We start from the raw sequence: 19,822 nt of genomic DNA on the forward strand, positions 1-19,822 counted from the left end.
GATATGACATGTAGATCTCTGCATCTATTTGTAGACAAATAAATCTAGATATCTATGTACGTCTCTACCTCTATATAGTTACCTAGATGGATACAGATTAGAGAGATTATGTCTATCTATAGATTTATATAAACCTATATATCTATTGCAGATGTGAACCACACTTGGAAAATACCCTCACAGTGACGTGGAGATAGGTGTTTGACCACAGCTGGGCACCACAGCCCAGCCAAGCTGATGCATAACGTTAACCATCCCAGCTGGTACGTACTTCCCTCCCTCTAGAACTTCCATGGGGTGAGAACAGTCATCTTTCCCCAGAGAGCACACGTGCCAGTGGGTCCACCAGCCACAGGTCCCAAAGCAGAGGGAAGTCAGGTGGTAGGAAACTGAGGAAGGTGGGGGACCTGGGAGGGCAGGCCGAGCCGGCTGTTCTGGGGGTGTTCTGAAGGTCAGATGCTTTGTACCCCAGGAAATTTCCCTGAAGGTGACTTCAGGTCTGCTCTGTGAGCCTCAAGGGTGGAAAGTACCCAATTTCACACAAGGGAAAAAAAGGTCAATGTAATTTACACACATTGAAATGCTCAGATCTCGAGTGCATTATTCTACAAGTTCTGTGACTATCCACTGAGGCACACAGCACCTTCCTGCATGGAAAGTTGCCTCGCTCCTCCCTGGTCAATCCCTCCCTCCCTGAGGCAAGCTCTGATCCTGATTCCTATCACCATAGGCCTCTTTTACTTATTCCTGAAGTTTATATCTACAGAATTACACAGTATGTGCATTTTCGCGTTTGGCTTATTTCACTCAGCCTATTATTTCTGAGACTTACACATTGCGTGTACATGTAGTTAATTTCTTCTCATTGCTGAGTAAAATTCCACTGTGTGGACAAAGCATGGTTTATCCATTCTGTTGATCAATAATCCACATGTGACTATTAGAAAGGTCTTATGAAAGACTTTTCATACACACAGACACGTGTATTTTGGACAATTTACCCAGGAGTGGGATTTCCGTGTCATAGAAGCAGATTTACCACTTTAAGAAACGGACAGCTTGCCACAGCAGTTATATTCCCGCCTACAACGTGTGAGAGTCACCGTGTCCTTTGTGTCCTCCAGGCTTTTCTGTGGTCACCCCTGTGCATTCCAGACATTCTAGTGCAGTATGCGTATCATTATATCATATTATAGCCAATGCTGCATTGGGTTTTTAATGTGCAAGCTTCTTGATGATTAATAAAGTTGAGTAGGTTTTCACAGGTTTATTGACCTGTGTGTGCGAAGTGCCTATTTGCCTTTATCGCTTTTGAAACTGTATTGCCCCTTATTATTGAATCCAGGAGTTCCTTATATATTCTGGTTGCAAATACTTGGACTTATGAATATGTCTTCATAGTCTGTGACTTGCTTATTTTATTGACAGTGTTTTGTGATGAAGAATTTTTTCTTTCCATGAAGTCTAATTCATCATTTTTTAAATTTTGTGAGCATGTCTTTTGACTCATTAGAAACCTTTGCTTACCCCAAGGTCACAAATATGGTCCTTTGTGTTTTCTCATTTTCTTGTTTACATTACCTTATTTTCTTGCTTACATTACCTTTACATTTTGGTCTATCTTAACTAGGATCTTGTATGGAGTGAATTCCATACAACGTTTTAAATGGATCTCATGCAAAGCACATTGTAAGACCTAAATTACAAGGTATTAATATAGAGCAGGGGGATCGTGTACTCCTTCCTTCCTCAATTTGGCATTTAATACAGATTTTGACGACCAGCTTTCATACACCTGGGGGCATAAGACAGCCCCCTGAGATCTGCCTGCTTTTCTAGCATTTCCAGCTACTCTCCAGGGCCCCACTCGGACCTATCGGCCACACTTGTCTATCGCTGTCCGTGTCCTTGCCACCGAAATAGCACTTTCTTTGCATCCCTTTCTTTGCATCTCCAGATGGATTCACCTCCCTTGATTTCTTTGTCTCTCTACTTCTTTTTTTTTTTTTTTCAACGTTTATTTATTTTTGGGACAGAGAGAGACAGAGCATGAACGGGGGAGGGGCAGAGAGAGAGGGAGACACAGAATCGGAAACAGGCTCCAGGCTCTGAGCCATCAGCCCAGAGCCCGACGCGGGGCTCGAACTCACGGACCGCGAGATCGTGACCTGGCTGAAGTCGGACGCTTAACCGACTGCGCCACCCAGGCGCCCCTCGTCTCTCTACTTCTAATACACCCACACACTTATCATGTCCTTTATATGTATACAAATACATACCTTTTCTGGTGCTCTTTATTGCTTCCCACAGATTCAGCATTGGAGCTGACATTATTCTTCAGCCTGAAGAAATTATTTTAGTGTTCCCTGTAGAGAAGATTTCATTGGGGGAAGTGCTCTTAGCTTTTCTCTTCTCAAAACTTATTTAAGTTAATCTTTTCATTTTGAGATAGTATTAGATTCATAATCAACTTTAAAGAACAGAGGGATTCCGTGTATCCTGTACTCAGTTTCCTCCAATGATAACACCTTGTAAAACTACCCTACGATACCACAGCCAGGATACTGACACTGGGGCAGTCAAGATACGCAGCCTCCGTCACTACAGGATCTATTATGGCGCCTCTTTGAAGAAACACCTCACACTCTCTAACCCGTCGGTGACTCCTAGTGACCACTAATCTGTCTCCCCTTTCTGCAACGTTGCCATTTCAAGAATGAAATTACACAGGCTGTAACAATTTGGGATTGTCTTAGCTTCGTTTTTTAAGGCTATTTTTCAGGATATTGAATTCTGGACTGACAGCTGTTTGCACGTGTACGCATGCGTGCGTGCACGTACACGCATGCGTGAACATCCTCTATTTTTCCCGATTGGTGTTTTCCGAGCATTTTGGAATCGTGCGTTGATGTCTTTCGTCAATTTTAGACCATTCGGAGCAAATATTTCACTAAATGTATTCTTCCTCATTCTCTTCTCCTTCTCAGATTCCAATTATGATGCTGCGCCGTTTGATACTGTCCCGTAAATTAAGACATTTTTATCTATTGTTTTTTTTCTGTTGTTTTATTTTTTTAAATATTTTTCCTCTTTGCATTTCAGTTTAGAGCCTTCCAATTAACCTGTCCTCAAGTTTACCAATCATTTCCTCTGCTGACTCACTCTGATATTAAACCCAATAAAATATTTATTTCGGATACTATATTTCTCACTTCTAGCATTTTTACTTGATTTGTTTGATACTTTCCACGCATCTGCTAAAATTCACCAAATGTTCATATCTACCGCACACTTTTTCCAAGAGATCATTTAACATATTTCTAGTTATTTTACAGCTATTGTCAAATAATTCCAACATCTGAGCCATCTATGGGTCTACTTCTATTTACTGTTTCCTCTCTTCATCATGGTATATGAGAACAGTAGAGACTGAAGTAAATAGTATTTTTATCTTAAAGGGCACTTCCTTTCTGGCTCAGGCCACTGGTGTGGAGGGACCGAGTAAATGTGTCTTACAATTAAGCCAGGTCTGAGCTTTTTGGCAAGTGTAGTTGATTCACCACGACCTTCAAATGTTTTGAGAATGGGATTAGGGTTTCCCATTCTGCAGTGCCTGGGGTCTGGGCTGTGGCAAGATTTCCCAAATGTCTTCATGTTACCCCAACCGCCTGTTTTCCACACCATGAGATCTTGAGATTTACAAGTCAACCGATATTTTGAGCTCTCTTTGCATTCTGGTGCAGCCACGGCCCCTGGGGCACCTGTTCTGCCTCGGTACGGGGACGGGCTCTCTCCGCTCTCCCACCCACCTGCAGCTAATGCCCGTGGACAATCCCCCAGGTCTCTTGCTCATGCCCAGCCCTCGGCAGCTGACAATCCAGGGTGCCTCTGACTGACTGACGTCAGTTCTCGTGTGCCGCTTCTCCCCTCCTCTTGTAGGTGGTTGTCTTGGACTTGGAGGAGGTGCCAGGAATGTTGGGGAAATCTCCAGCTTCCTGTCCAGCCCTGATCCTGAGCACTTGAGGAGGGCCTGTGGGAAAGACCGGTTCTGTGACTGGGGCTCCTCGGAATTCCAATCTCTCAGCTTCGTGTGGCCATGCAAAGACTTTTAAAATTCATACCCACTTCTCCTTATCCCCATCTACGGCAGAATCCTGTTTCTCTTGTATGTACACCAAGAATGAGAGTTGCTCTGGGTCTCTTCTCACCTCTGAAAACCTTGCCATTTCTTGGAATTAAGTTCCTTATGGGATCCCCCCCCCCCACATTTTAAGCTCTCTCACTGGTTTGGAAAGACCACGATTTCGTGGCTTATACATCTTGTTTGGGTTATCAAGAGCATCAGTCTCTTGGGAGACATCTTCCACGCCTCTCACCCTCTATTTCCTATCATTTTTTCTCTTGAGTTGTTTTCTGTAATTATTTGCAGAGCACTCTTATACCAATAACTCCTGATTTGTAACTAATCTGCTTATATCCTGTCTCCCGGCTTTATACTTTGAGATACACACGTGCGTGTCTGCGTCTTGTTTTTAGTTCTGTTTTGTTTTTCACACCGATTGTCTGATAAACCTTCATCATCCCTTGTCCTCCTGTTATGCTTTCATATTCCCGTCCAATTTCTTTGAAATGTGAAATACTTATTGTGTGTATTCTAAATCTGGGAAATAAGACATACACAAAGTCCATAAATCTGGAGTTTGTTCTTACTGGAAGTTCTCGTCTCTTCAGTAGTTTTATGGGTATGAGTATGAACTCATGCTCCTTGGAACTTTACCTGTGGGAATTCTTTAAGGACTGGGCTTTAAAAACTCTTTCCTCCAACAAGGATTTCCATTCGACTTTTCCAGGCGCTTTAGCACAACTAAATTGGGATCGCTGTAAACTCACCTGGAGGGACTGGGGCCACACAAGTGGTGCACATTCCTGTCCACACTCACGAGTGCAAGACGTGGGGTAGGAATTCTCATGCAAGATACTGTTTTGTGTGTGTGCTGGGGGTGATTTTTCCTGTTCCATCCATAGCTGGGATGGAGGGGAGTTCCTGTCCCTACCTTCTCCTTCTGTGGGGTTTTTTTTTTCCCTTGGCTTGACTTAGAATTTCATCCCTACCTGTGTCCTGGCTTCATGGGGTGCGGTTGTCACTGATGGAACCCGTGTTCTCTCCGCAGGCCTTGTCACCTCTCCCCTTCCATGTGGCCCGCACACCTCAATCTGTCTGCCACCTGAGACTGGCTTACTCCCTCCCATTGTCACGCAGGCAGACGCTGAAATGATGCCTCCCCGAGTGGATTCCAGCTTCCTTGTCCTGTCTCACCTTCAGCAGATTTTCTTATTTTCTGCCAGCTCAACTGTGCACTCTGTTTGAAATGTCTTCCTCAGCATTTGTGAGTCTGCAATTCTGCAGGATTCCTTCTTTAACTTTTACCTCTGTTGGGCTTTCCTGACAACTAGTGTGCAAGTTTGTGCTTTCCAGGGGCCTCAGGATCTGTATTTTTTTTTAATTTTTTTTTTCTCAACGTTTTTATTTTATTTTTGGGACAGAGAGAGACAGAGCATGAACGGGGGAGGGGCAGAGAGAGAGGGAGACACAGAATCGGAAGCAGGCTCCAGGCTCTGAGCCATCAGCCCAGAGCCCGACGCGGGGCTCGAACTCACAGACCGCGAGATCGTGACCTGGCTGAAGTCGGACGCTTAACCGACTGCGCCACCCAGGCGCCCCATGGATCTGTATTTTTAAACCACACTCCAGGACCTGGGTTAAGTGCAGGACAGTTGGGCAAACTTCCACACACTCGTCTGGATGACCACCTTCCAGAACTTTCGAAGGAGAGAGCCTGCTCCTTCCTCGGGCCACTGGCCCATTTTGACTTTAAAACCTTTGGGTTAAAGTGGCTTTTATATTAGCCTTTACTTTGGCAGCTGTACATGCTGAAGTGAAGGTAGATATTACTAAGTTTAAAAGCAAGGTTGACTAAATCCGTGCCAGCTTCGTAAAAGGGAAGTGCGTCATCGATACTGGAATTACATGCAAACGCCGTGAGCCGGTCCAGGGTGAAAGTGGAAGTAAGTAATCTTGGAATTCTTCACACACGGTCATTTTCCCTTTTTGCAGAGAAGAAACGCCTCCTGCACGGATACGCACGCTGGGTGCAGATAATGGCACGGGCACTAGGAACAGCGGGTTCGAGACTGAAGTCACAGAGACCTGGCCGGGTCTGGGGGCAGTGGGGCTGAGAGCACTCGTCTGTCTGCCTCGTGTGGGCCACTGGCTGTCCCGCTCTACTGGCCGGGGCACACCGGCAGCTCCATTCTTCTGAGACAAGGCGAGTGGCTAGAAATCAGGGCTGACCTCTCAGATACTTTTGTCGTGCCTTTGCTCAGTCTACCGGGATCTGACTCAGGAAACACCGTATCCATGGCCACTGACACTTCACAAGGCTGCTAGAAACAGAAACAAGCTCCTAAATTCTGTTTAGTGCTCTTTACAAGCCATGCTGTCACTGACTGGAGGTCACCTAACCTGCCTGCCGCTCAGCTCTGGAGGCGGCCGCAGCGGTGCCCTTCCCTGATTTTCAAGCAGGCTCTAATGCAGACAGAGATACAATATTCCTCTGTTTTAATAAAATAGTTTAGTCTTGAAAAGCTCTACCGAGCAAACAATTTAAACATTTAACCGAATGAAATTAGTGGCACTTAATTACTTCAATCATTAACACAGAAGATTGTGATATTTGGGTATAAACATGAACATGTAAAGCAAATCTCCCCTCTCCCCACCCCTAAAAAAAACCCAACCGGAATCAACAAGAAGACAATAAAGGCAAAAGAAAGCAATCAAAATAATTCCTTTCCGATGGTGAAAGGTTACTAGCTGTCAATTCCCAAACCACCAGGATGCTGCCCAAAAGCTATTAGAGCATTGATGGGCTTTGCTAATAAACAGCAGTGTCTCCGAGGTGAATGTCTCCTTGATGGGGGATCATGGGGCAAGCTGAGGGCAAAATACAGGGTGGTACCATCCCCCCCACCCCCCGCCCCGGTGTATGTGTGATATTCTCTGGACACTCCTGGCTACCCAAGAACCAAGGAGAGGGGTTTAAGTGCTGGCTATGGTGGTGTGGGAAACTAAGGCAAATGAAAAATTAAATTCCCTTACCGCCTGCAGCCCACTGACAAGTCCTTGGAACGGGCAGAGTGACCTCCTTCTAGGAGCTCAGCTGCCTCGATGATGACACTTTGCTGGGGACAAAAGAGCCCCTTAGCTTAACGCTGTCCCGACCTCGAGGACCCTGTAAGCCTACTTCCTTTATCTCACCTGCCCTGGGACATATGCTGGCAATCCTACTCCAAGCTTATGGTCCCCGATACACATCTGAAAGGGCTCATGACTGAGGTTTTATTAAACGGTAGTAAGTGGCGTTTCCCTAGCAACAGCCAGCCCCTCAAGGTCCTGGAAACCTTGCTTCCAAAATACCTTAGAGACTTACCCTATCCCTAACCCCTTCCCAACCTGAGGTTATATAACGAGTTACCCGTCAGGACCCCATGGCAGCTCTTGTGCCCACGGGTCCCGTCCCCGTGCTTTAATAAAATCGCCTTTCTTGGGGCGCCTGGGTGGCTCAGTCGGTTGGTTGGGCGTCCGACTTCGGCTCAGGTCATGATCTCGCGGTCCGTGGGTTCGAGCCCCGCGTCGGGCTCTGGGCTGACAGCTCAGAGCCTGGAGCCTGTTTCGGATTCTGTGTCTCCCTCTTTCTCTGACCCTCCCCTGTTCATGCTCTCTCTCTGTGTCTCAGAAATAAATAAATATTAAAAAATTAAAAAAAAATCGCCTTTCTTGCACCAAAGACGTCTTCAAGAATTCTTTCTTGGTCATCGGTTCCGGATCACCCCACCATCACCCTAAAACTTCATCATCCTGAGCTCAAGTTCTCATGATCTGAATTGGCATCGTTCAGGGGTACTGTCTGTATTTTCTACAGAACAAAGTTTTAAGCCCCACCGAAATTTCTTGGGTGACTCATAGAAAGATGTGACGTATGCGATGCGCGTCTTCTGTCTCGCTACACCCAGACAGAAGACAAGTCCCAGGGACGCCAACAGCCTCAGGAAGTCACAGGAGAACACAGACATTCCCCCACCCACCCTCCACCCGCAGGAGGGTGCGCGCTCCCGGCCCCAGTGGTCCCGCGGAGGCTGCCCCGTGATTAACAAGGAAGGGTGTGATCTCTCAGCAGGGTCTCTAAAGGTCCCCGCCTGAAGCCCCTGCCCCAGGGGGAGCCCCACCACACCAGCTCACGCTGCCTGTGCGCCCCGTTCCTGCGGCCGGTGCAGTGCGCCCCCTGCAGGCCGGCCAGGCTCCGACGGGCACCGCCTGCACCAGATTTCTTTTAAATCCCAGGCACCAGGGTTTTCTTATTTTAAGATTTTTCTTCTCCCTCTCCTTTCTCTCCACGCGGCCACACTGGGATCTCAGAGTGAAAGGGGCGCAGGTAAAGCGCACGATGTAAAAACAAACCGTTCGCCATATCGTTTCCTTGATCTCAAGCGGGCTGGGAAGGTGGGGGTGTGCAGTTGAGCAAAGCCAGAAATCAAGCAACATGAACCAAACGGTTCCTGAAATTGTATTTATCGCGCTTTATTCCCCCCCCCATGTTAGTGTTTCTATTTACAAATTAAAGTTATGTATTTCACAACGGCATCAGAATCCAGAAAACTAATTTCCCCATCACTAAACAGATAGGCTGTCCGAACAGAAAGACGCAGGAACATTTTATTCTGGATGACGGCTTCAGGCTCCCTAAAAATTCGAATCCGGAAAGGTCAGGAAGGAGTGAGTGCTTTAAAAACTGTTTTCCGCTCCACCGCAGATTTAACAAACACGTCTCCAAGGTGCAAACGAAGGCTGGCCCTGGGTGGCGAGGCAGAGAGGAGGCTGTCTGAAGAGCCCGCTGAGTCACGCCCCTCCTTCCGCCCGCAGGTGGCTCCCCAGGACAGCACGTGTCCCTGGGGCCTCAGGCTGAAAGGACACTACAGACCCTGCAGGCATTCCGGGGACCGCCCTCTGCAAGGAGTCCCCAGCATTCAAAAGAGCACTTCTCTGCATTTGAAGGGGGGGGGGGAGGTCCACCTGGCTTTCTCCATCAGTCTCTCCCTTGATGTCCCCAGAAGAGAAATGACTCTGGAGCACTGGCTGCCACCACAAAGGACCCCGACTCTGCCTTTCTAGAGGTTTCCACACTAACGAGACTCCGGAGGAAGTGAACACCCGACGACTGGCAGGGCCTCCCCCTCGGGGTCCCTTTCCTCTTCTCCCCAAGGTCCCCAGGGTGACGTGAAAACAGATGATGCTGCGGACGAAATCCTGAGAGCCTCCGAGTTACTGGTGGGGGCGCCCGCCGCTCAACAGGTACAGGGCTGTGGGGGCTTCCCCTTAACCCTCCTCGGCCCAGGGCAGGCGGTGGTGGGGGGGGCGGCTGGCCAGGGCTCCACGGAGCAGAAGAAACCCCCGCAGGCTAAATGCCTGTTTTTGAAAGACTCTCCACTTTCTCCACAAACGCACTTTTTCCCCAAAGGAGAAGCACTGGTGGGAAAACTACAGACATGCAGGTCAGGAGACCCGACGTGCCAATAGTCTTCCCGCGAGGGAAGTTTCCGCAGGTCAGACTTGGGTTGTCCAGACACCTGCAAACATGACTGCTGTTTGCTATTAAAATAAGGCAAGTCGGGGAGCGCCTGGGGGGCTCAGTCGGTTGAGCGTCCCACTTCGGCTCAGGTCACCATCTCGCGGTCTGGGAGTTCGAGCCCCGCGTCGGGCTCTGTGCTGACAGCTCGGAGCCTGGAGCCCGCTTCGGATTCTGCGTCTCCCTCTCTCTCTGCCCCCACCCCTGCCCCTCACACTCCATCTCTCTCTGTCTCAAACATAAATGAACATTGAAAATAGGAAAGAAAATAAGGCCAGTCCTCAATTATCTGCTAGTGACTGATGGGCAGATCGAGGTGGGCTTTCCCCAGTGCCTGTGGGACCAGGTGCCTGGGCCCCCAAGGGACACGTGGGGGTGGTACCCAGGAGGGGCAGAGGGCCTGGCACTTGTGGTTTCGGCCCTACTGTCAATCGTTTCGCTAACCCCCCCTCTGTCACCTTCCATTAGTCCACTCGTTCAAGGTGGTCTTAAATACCGCATCAGACAAAGCAGGTGTAGACAGACACTGACTTGGTTGGCTCATCATAAACACAACCCCCCCCCCAAAGTTACTAGGTGGTGGTGTTTAGAGGACTATCAGGAAACCCGAAGTAGGATTCCTCCGAGGTCAGAATGGTTCCCCTATTTGGGGGTTGCTGCACGGATTAAAGCTGGTTTTAAGAGTCTGACCGGCGTTGGCTTGGGCTTCAGGGAATCATACGACGGCCATCCGCCCGAGTTGGGGTTCAGGTGTACGAGCCACCTGAGTGGCAGCTGGGTTCAGAGCCACCACACGGCCCTCCCCACCTTCAGGGGGAGCAGGACCCCAGCGGGAGTGCCCGCTCCCAGAATGCTAAGGCTGGAGTGAAGGGACAGCCCTCCAGACCGGACTCCCTGCCACCTTCAGCTTCTGAGGGCACCCACTTACAAGGGTACACGTGTCCCCCCCAGTCACTGTGGGCCCTCCCGTCCCCGCCAAGTCGGCAGCCTCCCCGGAGGACCCCGCCCTGCAGGCAGGGGAGCAGCAGACAGGAGGGCCCGCAGCCCCGCTGTCAGTAAGCTCTGGGTCGTCGGCAGAGAGGGGTGAGGCGGGCGCGCGGTCCCCCACGTTGGCGTCAGGCCATCCGGTGGGAGTCGGGAGCGGCTGGCGGATGTGGAAGGAGCCGCGGGCCCAGGAAGCAGGCCGGAGGGAGACTGGGGGCCAGCGTGTGACCTGCTTCCCTTTTTAATTTGCTGCGTGCACACGGAACAGAATTAACACGGAAAATCAAATTAAACCTTGCACCGGGTCCCAATTTCAACTATTAAAAGTGGATACACGGGAACACACTTACACACAGAAACATGGCAACAAGCAGATCGGCTGTGAACGCGAAAGGTGTGGAGGGTTCAGGGTTGACATTCCGAGCCCTCGCTTTCCTCTTCTGTCAGCTGTGCACCTGGGATGCAGGGTGACGTTATCCCACAGCAGCAATTACCGAGCATGTATTAAGAAGAGAATATTCCAGGGGCGCCTGGGTGGCTCAGTCGGTGGAGCGTCCGACTTCGGCTCAGGCCGTGATCTCACGGTTCGTGGGGTCGAGCCCCGTGTCGGGCTCTGTGCCGACAGCTCGGAGCCGGGAGCCTGCTTCGGATTCTGGGTCTCCCTCTGTCTCTGCCCCTTCCCCGCTCATGCTCTGTCTCTCAAAACTGAATAAACGTTAAAAAAAAAAATAAAAGAATAAAAAAGAAAGAAAAGAATATTCCTAACGATGCACCAACAACTTAGAACAGACCGCGGTTCCCGACGGCGGGAGGTTACCGGCCCCTCCTCTCCCGCTGCCCCTGAAGGGAATGAGGGGGGCCGTGCCCCTCGCGGGAGGCCTCTTACCCGCGGCCCCAGACCCCCCACTCTGGCACTCGTGGGCGCAGGGGGGAGGCCGGGCCCTCCCAGAACCAGGGGTGGTGGGATCGGCCCAACGGGCCCCTGGCCGCGGAGCACAGAGCCCCCAACAGGGCAGCACCAGCCGCCAGGTATGGGCACCAGGGGGCCCCAAGTCCTCCCCCAAGAGCCGGCAGACATGGTCACTCTCCCAAAACCAAAGTCACACCCTCCGTGCCATGTGAGCGTGCCGAACGCAGGACCCGGCTCAGGAACCGCTCCTCACTTCAGACAGACCCATGAAAGTCACTCTCCCTCAGAACTCTCTTCGGAGGTACAAAAAGGAACTTTCTGCGAGTCACAACCACGCGCAGAATTCCTCCCACCAGGTATCCGGCAAACGGAAGGAAAGAAGCAAGGAAAGTGTATTTCAGTTAATGGCTCGGCCCTCCTTTTGAAACGCTTTCCCCTACGTTTCCAGAACGTTCCACACCGAACCCCTTCTCTTCAGTCTCCGGCAGGTAGATTAAACTTACCAGTCTGAGCTCCACGTGCGCCACTTTCGTGTCTAAGCCCTTTGTTCCAGGGTCGTTAAAAAACATCCAGGAGAGAATCTAACAGGCAAAGCGTGTGCATTTGTGTTTGGCGGGAGGGGTAGGTATGCTCTCAGGTACCGCTGAGCTTACGTGTGACCCTTTCCAAGCATTCTCCCCATTTGCTGCTGGGGAGAATGGGCCGAGGCAGGGGAATCTCACTCGGGAACCAGGTGTCCCGGGGTGAGAGGCTCTGTGAGTGTGCACTGTCCTCATCAGCCACATCCCAGGCAGGTGCCCTCTGTGGCCCGGCGGGAGTTGCTCACGGGCGAGGCTGCAGTGCCCTCTAATGGCCACGGTGCAATTCTTCCCATTCCCAAATTAATCCAGGCTCCTAATTCTTGCAGAAGTTCAATCTGTGAGTTACGCCACCACATGTCTTGAAAAACGAAGCAAGCAGTGACCGAGTGCCATCAGGATGGAAAATGGCAGCCTGAAGGGCCGCATGCGGGCTGGTTTTCGGAGCGAAGAGCAGGGACTTCCTGAGCAAAGTCCCTGAAGACAGGGCTCGGCAGTGAGTGACGATCACGGCCACACGGCTCACCGCCCCTGCTCACCGCCACTGTCCCAGGGACAGCTCCTCATCCTGTGCCCTTAGCGTTAGGGGGCCCAGCCCAGAGTGCGTGGCCTGGCCTGCCCCGGGCTGTAATCCTAAGCTGTGTGGGGCCCGGCTTGGGCTGCCCAGACCCTGTGTGGTTCCTGGGCACACAGGACCCCGCTCTAGCCTAACGTCCCATCCAACTCCAGGTTCAACTGCACATTCCCTTTGTTGTTTATTCGTTTCCCCTAAGTGATAAAACCTGCAACGGTGTTCTGCCGGGATGCCAGCATTCTCCACCAATGACACCTACCGAGGTCCAAAAGCCGTTCCGAAGCCTATGACCAGTCCATTTACCAGGCAGATTCTCCCACAAGCCTGTCCGCGGACCCACTCTTCTCTCTCCCTTAACGCCCTCTCCTTTGGGAAAGGATCAGCGAGTCCCCGCCACCCGCGGGGGGGCAAAATGCATCACCTCACCTGGCCTCGCGGCTCCAGCACAGAGAGACGGCCACCTGCCTGCCTCCCTGCCTTCTTAGCCTCGGCCAGGAGACAGCCGCCAAGGGGCCACCCCACTGTCCCCGGCCCACACAGCCTCAAATGTCAGGAGGTACTGAAGCTGGCAAGTTCTCCTTCCTCGTGATCACACACACAGCTTCAAATCGACTCCCCAACTTCTGCCCGATCTCATCCGCCCCCAGATTTCTGCCCGTAAAGGCTGCCCCCTCCACTGCCATGTCTCGTGGTCCCCACATCCCAGACGCACACCTGGGACTCGTGATTCCAACCACCAGCCTCTGCACCTGTCCCCGGCCCCGGTGCCCGACTCCGTGACCCGGGGATCCCGATTCCGACCTGCCCCTCCCGCAATGCATAGTTCAGCAGTGACCTTACTTCCAAGGGGGACTTGAAACCCCCCCACCCTTCGCCCCCTGCACTGCCGCCCTGTGCTCTCCCCCGACTTCCCGACAGGTCTCTGCTTCCCTCTTGCCCTCCTCCCATCATTTGCCACAGTGGAAGGTGACTTCGTGGGACACCTCGGTCAAACCTCCCTCTAAGCATGAACGCGCCCGGGGCCCCCGGGTGCCGGCGACGGGCCCTTGCCTGTGTGACTGACTGAACAAACACCACGCGCTCCCTTCCACAGCGTGCCCGGGCCACACCGGCCTCCTTCCCGCACGCAGCGGGTTCTTCCCTCTCAGAGCCAGCCGCCTGCCCGGGAGGGTCACTCGTCTCCTTTCAAGGCTCGCTCCCTCCGCCCAGCTCCCAGCTTGCCGGCCACGGCCTCAGAGGGACCGGTGCAGACAGAGTCTCCCCTGCTGTTCCGGCACAAACCTCCACGTTGACCTCACTACACCTGCTCCAATTTCAGACGGCTGATTCACTGGGGGGCCGGGTTTTTCTCTCCCGGCAGCTCACAGGTCTTTGAGAACACAGCCCGGGCTGTCCGCTCCCCGGCTCCTCCCAGGGAGGCCCCAGCACGGAGCCCACGCTCAGTAAATACTGGTAGAAAGAACAACCCGCCAACAAAAAGCTTCCAAAGGGCAGCGCAGAGTTATTCATAAATGTCAATTATGTTTGTTATAACTGTTTTAAAAACACGAGGCAGGAGTGACAAAAGAGTTGTCGGATGTGATTTTTTAAAGGGCAGCAATATTCGTTAAGTAAACAAAGAGGGGCCATCAGCACGTAATTACGCGGGATCCAGTGACGCCAAGAGCATCTCGGAGAACACTCACGACCGTCTTGATAATAGCACGTGGCGTATTCCTGTTTTGGAGAGGCCGTCTTCCCTTTGGTTAGAGTGGAGAATTTTCCATCTTTGCTGATAATACCCAGTGTCACTCTTGGCGGATGAGAACAATCACGTGCGTGGCTTACTTTTTATTTTTTATTATAAAAAACACATACAAGAGTTTTAAGAAATGATGAATATAAGACAAATCGGAACCACGGTGAGTTATTAAACCCATTTTCTATGTACAAATACTACAATTCCGAAAGTGGAATATCATCAAATGTGAAACACATTATAGCACTGTCCATATGTACACGGCACACACAGAGACCCACCCGCGCTGGCCTCTGAATCGTTTAGATACAACGTCGCGGACACGACCCTGCAAGTGACCTTTGCTCGGAGGCGCTCCTGGTCCTCCTAGAGTGACAGGGTTTTAAGGAACCGCAGAGACAGGAAGAAGACGCGCTACAACGGGGCCCGAAGGCTCTCCCCGGGTCCCCTCTCACCCGTGGCGCGCCCACCTGGAGAAACAACGGAACAGTCCGTGTCCAGCTAAGACCGCGGAAGAGTCTTCTAGCTCCTTCTTAGCCGATTTATTTTTTCCTAGTCAACCGTTCCAGCGCAAAGTCCAAAATTAGCTCAGGAACCAAATCAATGCTTTTATATTAAATTCATTATAAAATGCCACTCAATTTTAAAAAGCGACTAAAAGGACACTTTCTGCAGCAAAAAAGGGCTAAGTTCAAGTTTTTGTTGTTTGACCAAGACACAATAATACAACCCACATGTCATGGAATCACAACAGCCTTAAGTGAAATGTATGCGGTTTGGGGGAGGGCGGCCCGGCCCCTGCTGGCTCCGGTGTCCTCGCCACAGTGACGGGCGCGCCTGGACATCCTCTCCTCTGCGACGACGTTCCGAAGCCTCAGTCGGGACTCTGCGAGCTGACTCAACTGTCCGGACTCAGACACGCGAAGGCACTTCTCTAGATGCAGGGGCGCACGGCTTCTTAGCCCACCTCCTCGGCGCACAGGCAGCTGACTTCCTCCAGGCAGCTGAGCACCGCGGAGGGAACGCTGTGAGAGGTCTCTCTGCGCCAGGCTTCCAGGATGCGGGAGATCTCCGCTGGGTTGCTGGGACTCAGATCGCAAAGCGCGTACACGGCTGCTAGCTGTATGCCCCACGGTATATCTGCAAAGAATTTTCCTATCAGTCGCTACGCAAGAAAATGCTTGTGATTCAGAATCTGAATGCCGTAATCTGCGGAAACACTCTTCACACACAGGACACTTTCTGCCAGCAGTGAAAAGTATCAGAGAAAAAACCCACAGTGAAAAAATGAATGGAGACCCATCCACACGTGGCAAGAAACGAAACGGCAAGAGAGCCGTGTGCAGGCCGGCACCCAGGGCACGGCCGGGGTGTCCGAGTAGGGAGCTCTGGAAGGATCACGCTCCACATTCAGGTTGCGGTGGGAGCTGGATCCCGGAGCATTCCTCAAATAAATGGTTCCATTACATAGCCACTGCAAGTGCTTATGAAAGGGCTACTCTGAAAACGAACACAGACACGAGAGGAGAAGCAAAGCCCTTCCCCAGGGCAGCACTGCCCCCCTCCCCCCCGCCCCCCCATGTGCCTGAGAGAGGCGACGGCAGAGGAAGGTAGGTCACAGCGAGGTCACAGACCACGTGTGCTAGGTTTCTTTCTCATTTAGCTTAAGTTTATTTACAAGTCCTTTAATGAAAATTTAATTTAGCCGAATTTCAGCTAAACTACAATTCAAAGAACACAAAACCCACATGTGCTCAAACGTCAGTTCTGAAACGTAGCTTTAAAAATTACTCACCCCTCAAATAAACATTTTAAAAAGGCGGTGGGGGGGGGGGGCGGGGCGCCTGGGTGACTCAGTCTGTTGTGTGTCTGACTCTTGATTTCCGCTCAGGTCACCGTCCCAGGATCTTGGGATCGAGCCCGGTGGCGGGCTCTGGGCTGTGCCTGGAACCTGTTTGGGATTCTCTCTCCCGCTCTCTGTGCCCCCCCTCCCCCTCACGCACATAGACACACATTTAAAAAAATGGAAAGCCACTCATTTCCCCCAGCCGCACGGCAACGAGAGGTGCACAGAGCAGGGCGCACAGTGGGAACTCACAAGAGGCTTAACGGGGCCGCGAGGGACTCAGAACAATCTCAGCGGACACGGGTCCTACCTTCGTCCTGGGCATGCTGAATAAACATGCCGATAACGGAGCTGATGCTTTTCACAGCAGACGGGAACCCTTCCTTCAAGCCCAACTGGCCCAACCGACCTGGGGGGAAACAAACCGACACGTAAACGGTCTTTGGTTACATGACAACTTTTCCCGAGAATGTAAAATTCACGTTTTCTCTCTTATGCCGTTCCGCACATTAAGGTGAAGGATCCTCAAGCTGAAACGGGTACCTGTCCTCACCCGAGAGCGGGCGGAACAGGAAAGCATCGGGACGCCTAAAGCACCCCTTGTCCCCCTGGGGGGGTGGGGGCAACGGTGGCCAGGGTGACTAACCGTCCCTTCTTCCGGTCACACGAGGGCGGCACGCACGTGCGGCTTTCTCCGCCGAGGGAGCCGAGAGGGAGCTCAGCGGAGCGCGTGGTCTCGGCAGGCTCCGCGCAACAGGGCTGACTTGTGCTGGGTCGGGAGGACCCAGGCGAGGCCGCGGCGCCGGCAGCCAGGTTCTGGACCAGCACCCTTCCGAGCGGCGCAGCCCCGGACGTGCCGCAGCCCGGGAGCGCGCGGGCGTGGTTTGCACGGTCCCCAGGGTCCAAATGATTTTCACAGCGGAACGACGTGGACTAAGAGGCGACCTGCCTCCTTCCCGATGCTGAGATAAGACCCAGGCTCAACACCAGCGCAGATCGGACGACTGGGTCCGCGGCACCAGTCACGGCAGCGGCCGCAAGGGGGCCACTGCTGCCACCAGGAGCTCCCGGTCAAAACGGCTACTTTCACGGAACGATGCCCCCTCCGAAGCACCAACAGTTACTCTTGCCGCGGCCAGCAGCCCGTAAGCTGCTGTGGGTGTGGGGGGGCACACGGCACACCGGGGGCCTGGCCAGGCTCGGGCCGGGGCAACGCACCGAGGGGGCTGCCTGAACCGGGAGGGAGGCGGTGCTCTTCCGAGACACGCCCACATTTCTCTGCCGAGTGACTGACAACCTACAGCTATTCGGACCCAGACAGACCTCTTCTCAAAAACGAATAAAGCGAGGAAATTTATCACTGCTGTCAGTGACAAAATGTGCGCTCTTAAGCCAAATTAGAATTTTGGAAAAACTTCCACCAGCCATCCTGCGCCTGACAGCTTCAAAATTTAAGACTTCTCTGATGAGATTGTGACGATATTAATGTCTGTCTTCTGGATGTTGTTGACGGCTGGAAGATCTGTGCAAATCAGTATTTTCCGAGGGAGCAGCGCGCCTTATGAAGTCGCCCTGGAGCCCTCAGGACCCGTGACCAGCGGCTGATGCGGCAGGAAGGCCCCCTGGTGACGGTTCAGACCCCACTCCGTCCGTTTAGGGAGTCGGCACTTGTGAATTTTTACGTGCTGTCCCAGCATATCCACAATGATCTGAAAGGGCTATTAAAACACTCAGGAGCTCCGTACAAAGCCGGATTTTCTTTACACACTTCAACCAAAAAACCCACTGCAAGAGCCCGGTGCAGCGCGGACAGGCCCTCGGATCCTGGCAGAAAAGAGGATCGGCAGCAAGATAACCGTTCTCCTCGAGGTCGGTTTTGTTTGGCCACCACTTTCCACGGAGAATGTCATTCATGTTCACACCGGTTTATCATGACTGGCTTTATTTAAGTGCTAACGGAAGCTCTCCCCCAGTCAGTAGGACCTGGAGTGACAAGCCCTGGGGGTCCTCACGGCGGGGGGGGGGGGGGGGGGGCACATCCCGCTGAAGGCGGAGGAAGCGCGATGATGCCACGCGCCTAGCCCCGCCCACCTGGATCCCTCCTGTGTTCCGTGGTCCGTGGAGGTGGGCTTGCTTCGAGGTGGAACCCCGTTCCCTCCCTCCCGGTGCGGCCTCGTGTTCTCCGCCCCTCCTCTCTCACAGGAAGGGGATTCCAGACGAACTTGGATGCCCTTTTATCCAAGTCCTTTTCCTGAGTTGTTAGGACATCGCCCTGTAACCTCACTCTTCTGTGTCTGCGTTTTCTCAACTCTACACACACCCTCAGCTGTATATATATATGAACCCAGGCCACCAGCTCCGTTGCCATTTTGAACGCGGAGAAACTGAGACATAGGACACTGAAGTAACCTTCATCACTTAGCATTTCCTACAGGAACCAACTCAGCACTGGTTGCGTGCAGCCCACATGCTGTCACAGACGGCTCGATAAATTCCTACTGATGGATGGATGGATGCCTGGAAAATTTCGAATCCAGGATGAAACTATAGACATCTGGATAATTCCCGGGAAATCTCTCACCGAGGTTGAAAAGTAATGTACTTTAGAGATCAGGAATTTCAATCAGTGATCACTCAATTATCTGCTTCCAATTAGATCAAACTGCTGTCTGCCCCCATCTGTCCTCTGAGACAACCTACTGGGGGTGCTCAACATACACGTGGCAGCTGAGCAGGGGGAAGGGCGTGTGCCAAACAGACACGGGCTCGCTCAGCCCGGGATGCGCATGTCTTCCCAGATAATATAACGGCCCCTTTCATTTACATTAAAAGTGCTTAATGAACTGGATTTTATAAGCTCTTTGAATTAATGGAACTTTCAAGGATCAAATGATCAGTAATCATGAGTCGGAGGTAGGTGGCTTGGGGGAAAGACCTTAATGCACAAGAACAAAGAAGAGAGGCAAATCTGCCCTACAGACGGGAGAAACAGTCCCCCCAGAAGGAACCCGAGTCCAGGGGATTCGGCCACGTGAAAACACAGGTAAGAAACACGGAGTTCACCTCGCTGTCAAAGGTAACAGCCCCCAGCACTCAGGGAAGCATGAGGGAGGCAGCTGGGGGCCTGCGGGGAAGGTGACCGAGTAGCCCCCCAGGGTTCCCTCAAGTCTGCAGGTGCAGGCAGGCCATGGAAAACAGGAGTTGAGGCGACGTCAAAGAAAGGGTGAAAGAAAGGCCTGGCAAAAGGCTGGGTGGAAATGGACAAGCAGAGGCTACTTCAGCCTGGCCTGCAAACGCCTCATGTGGGCAGTGCTCCCCTGGCTTCTAGGCTGAATACCAGGTGGGCCCCGGAGGGTTCCTCAGCCCTTAGGGGCAAAGGTGGCGCTACACGGCTTTGCACTCGACCGAGTCCAGCAGCAGACAGACTTCTGTCTCCGCTCGGCCACCTTCAGCGTCGAGGGACCTCAGACGAGGGCTTGACCTTCCCTAGCCTCACCGCTGCCCTGAAA

General features: G+C 52.2%; 1 protein-coding gene across 3 annotated transcripts in view; it reads right to left on the reverse strand.

The window, feature by feature from the left end:
- Positions 1–14,552: 14,552 nt before the first annotated feature.
- The window catches only part of ICE1 (interactor of little elongation complex ELL subunit 1), a 56,850-nt gene continuing 51,580 nt past the window's right edge, over positions 14,553–19,822 (reverse strand). For 2 of the 3 annotated variants that reach the window (XM_045442661.1, XM_045442668.1), the window contains 2 exons: positions 16,624–16,722; positions 14,553–15,607 (listed from right to left, as the gene is read on the reverse strand). In XM_045442661.1, coding sequence (XP_045298617.1) covers positions 15,205–15,607; positions 16,624–16,722 — 502 coding nt within the window. In that variant the 3' untranslated portion in view covers positions 14,553–15,204. The remainder of the gene's footprint in view (positions 15,608–16,623; positions 16,723–19,822) is intronic. The other variant, XR_006702629.1, reaches the window with a different exon arrangement.

Source organism: Leopardus geoffroyi, chromosome A1, assembly GCF_018350155.1.
Source record: "Leopardus geoffroyi isolate Oge1 chromosome A1, O.geoffroyi_Oge1_pat1.0, whole genome shotgun sequence".
NCBI classification, from domain to species: domain Eukaryota; kingdom Metazoa; phylum Chordata; class Mammalia; order Carnivora; family Felidae; genus Leopardus; species Leopardus geoffroyi.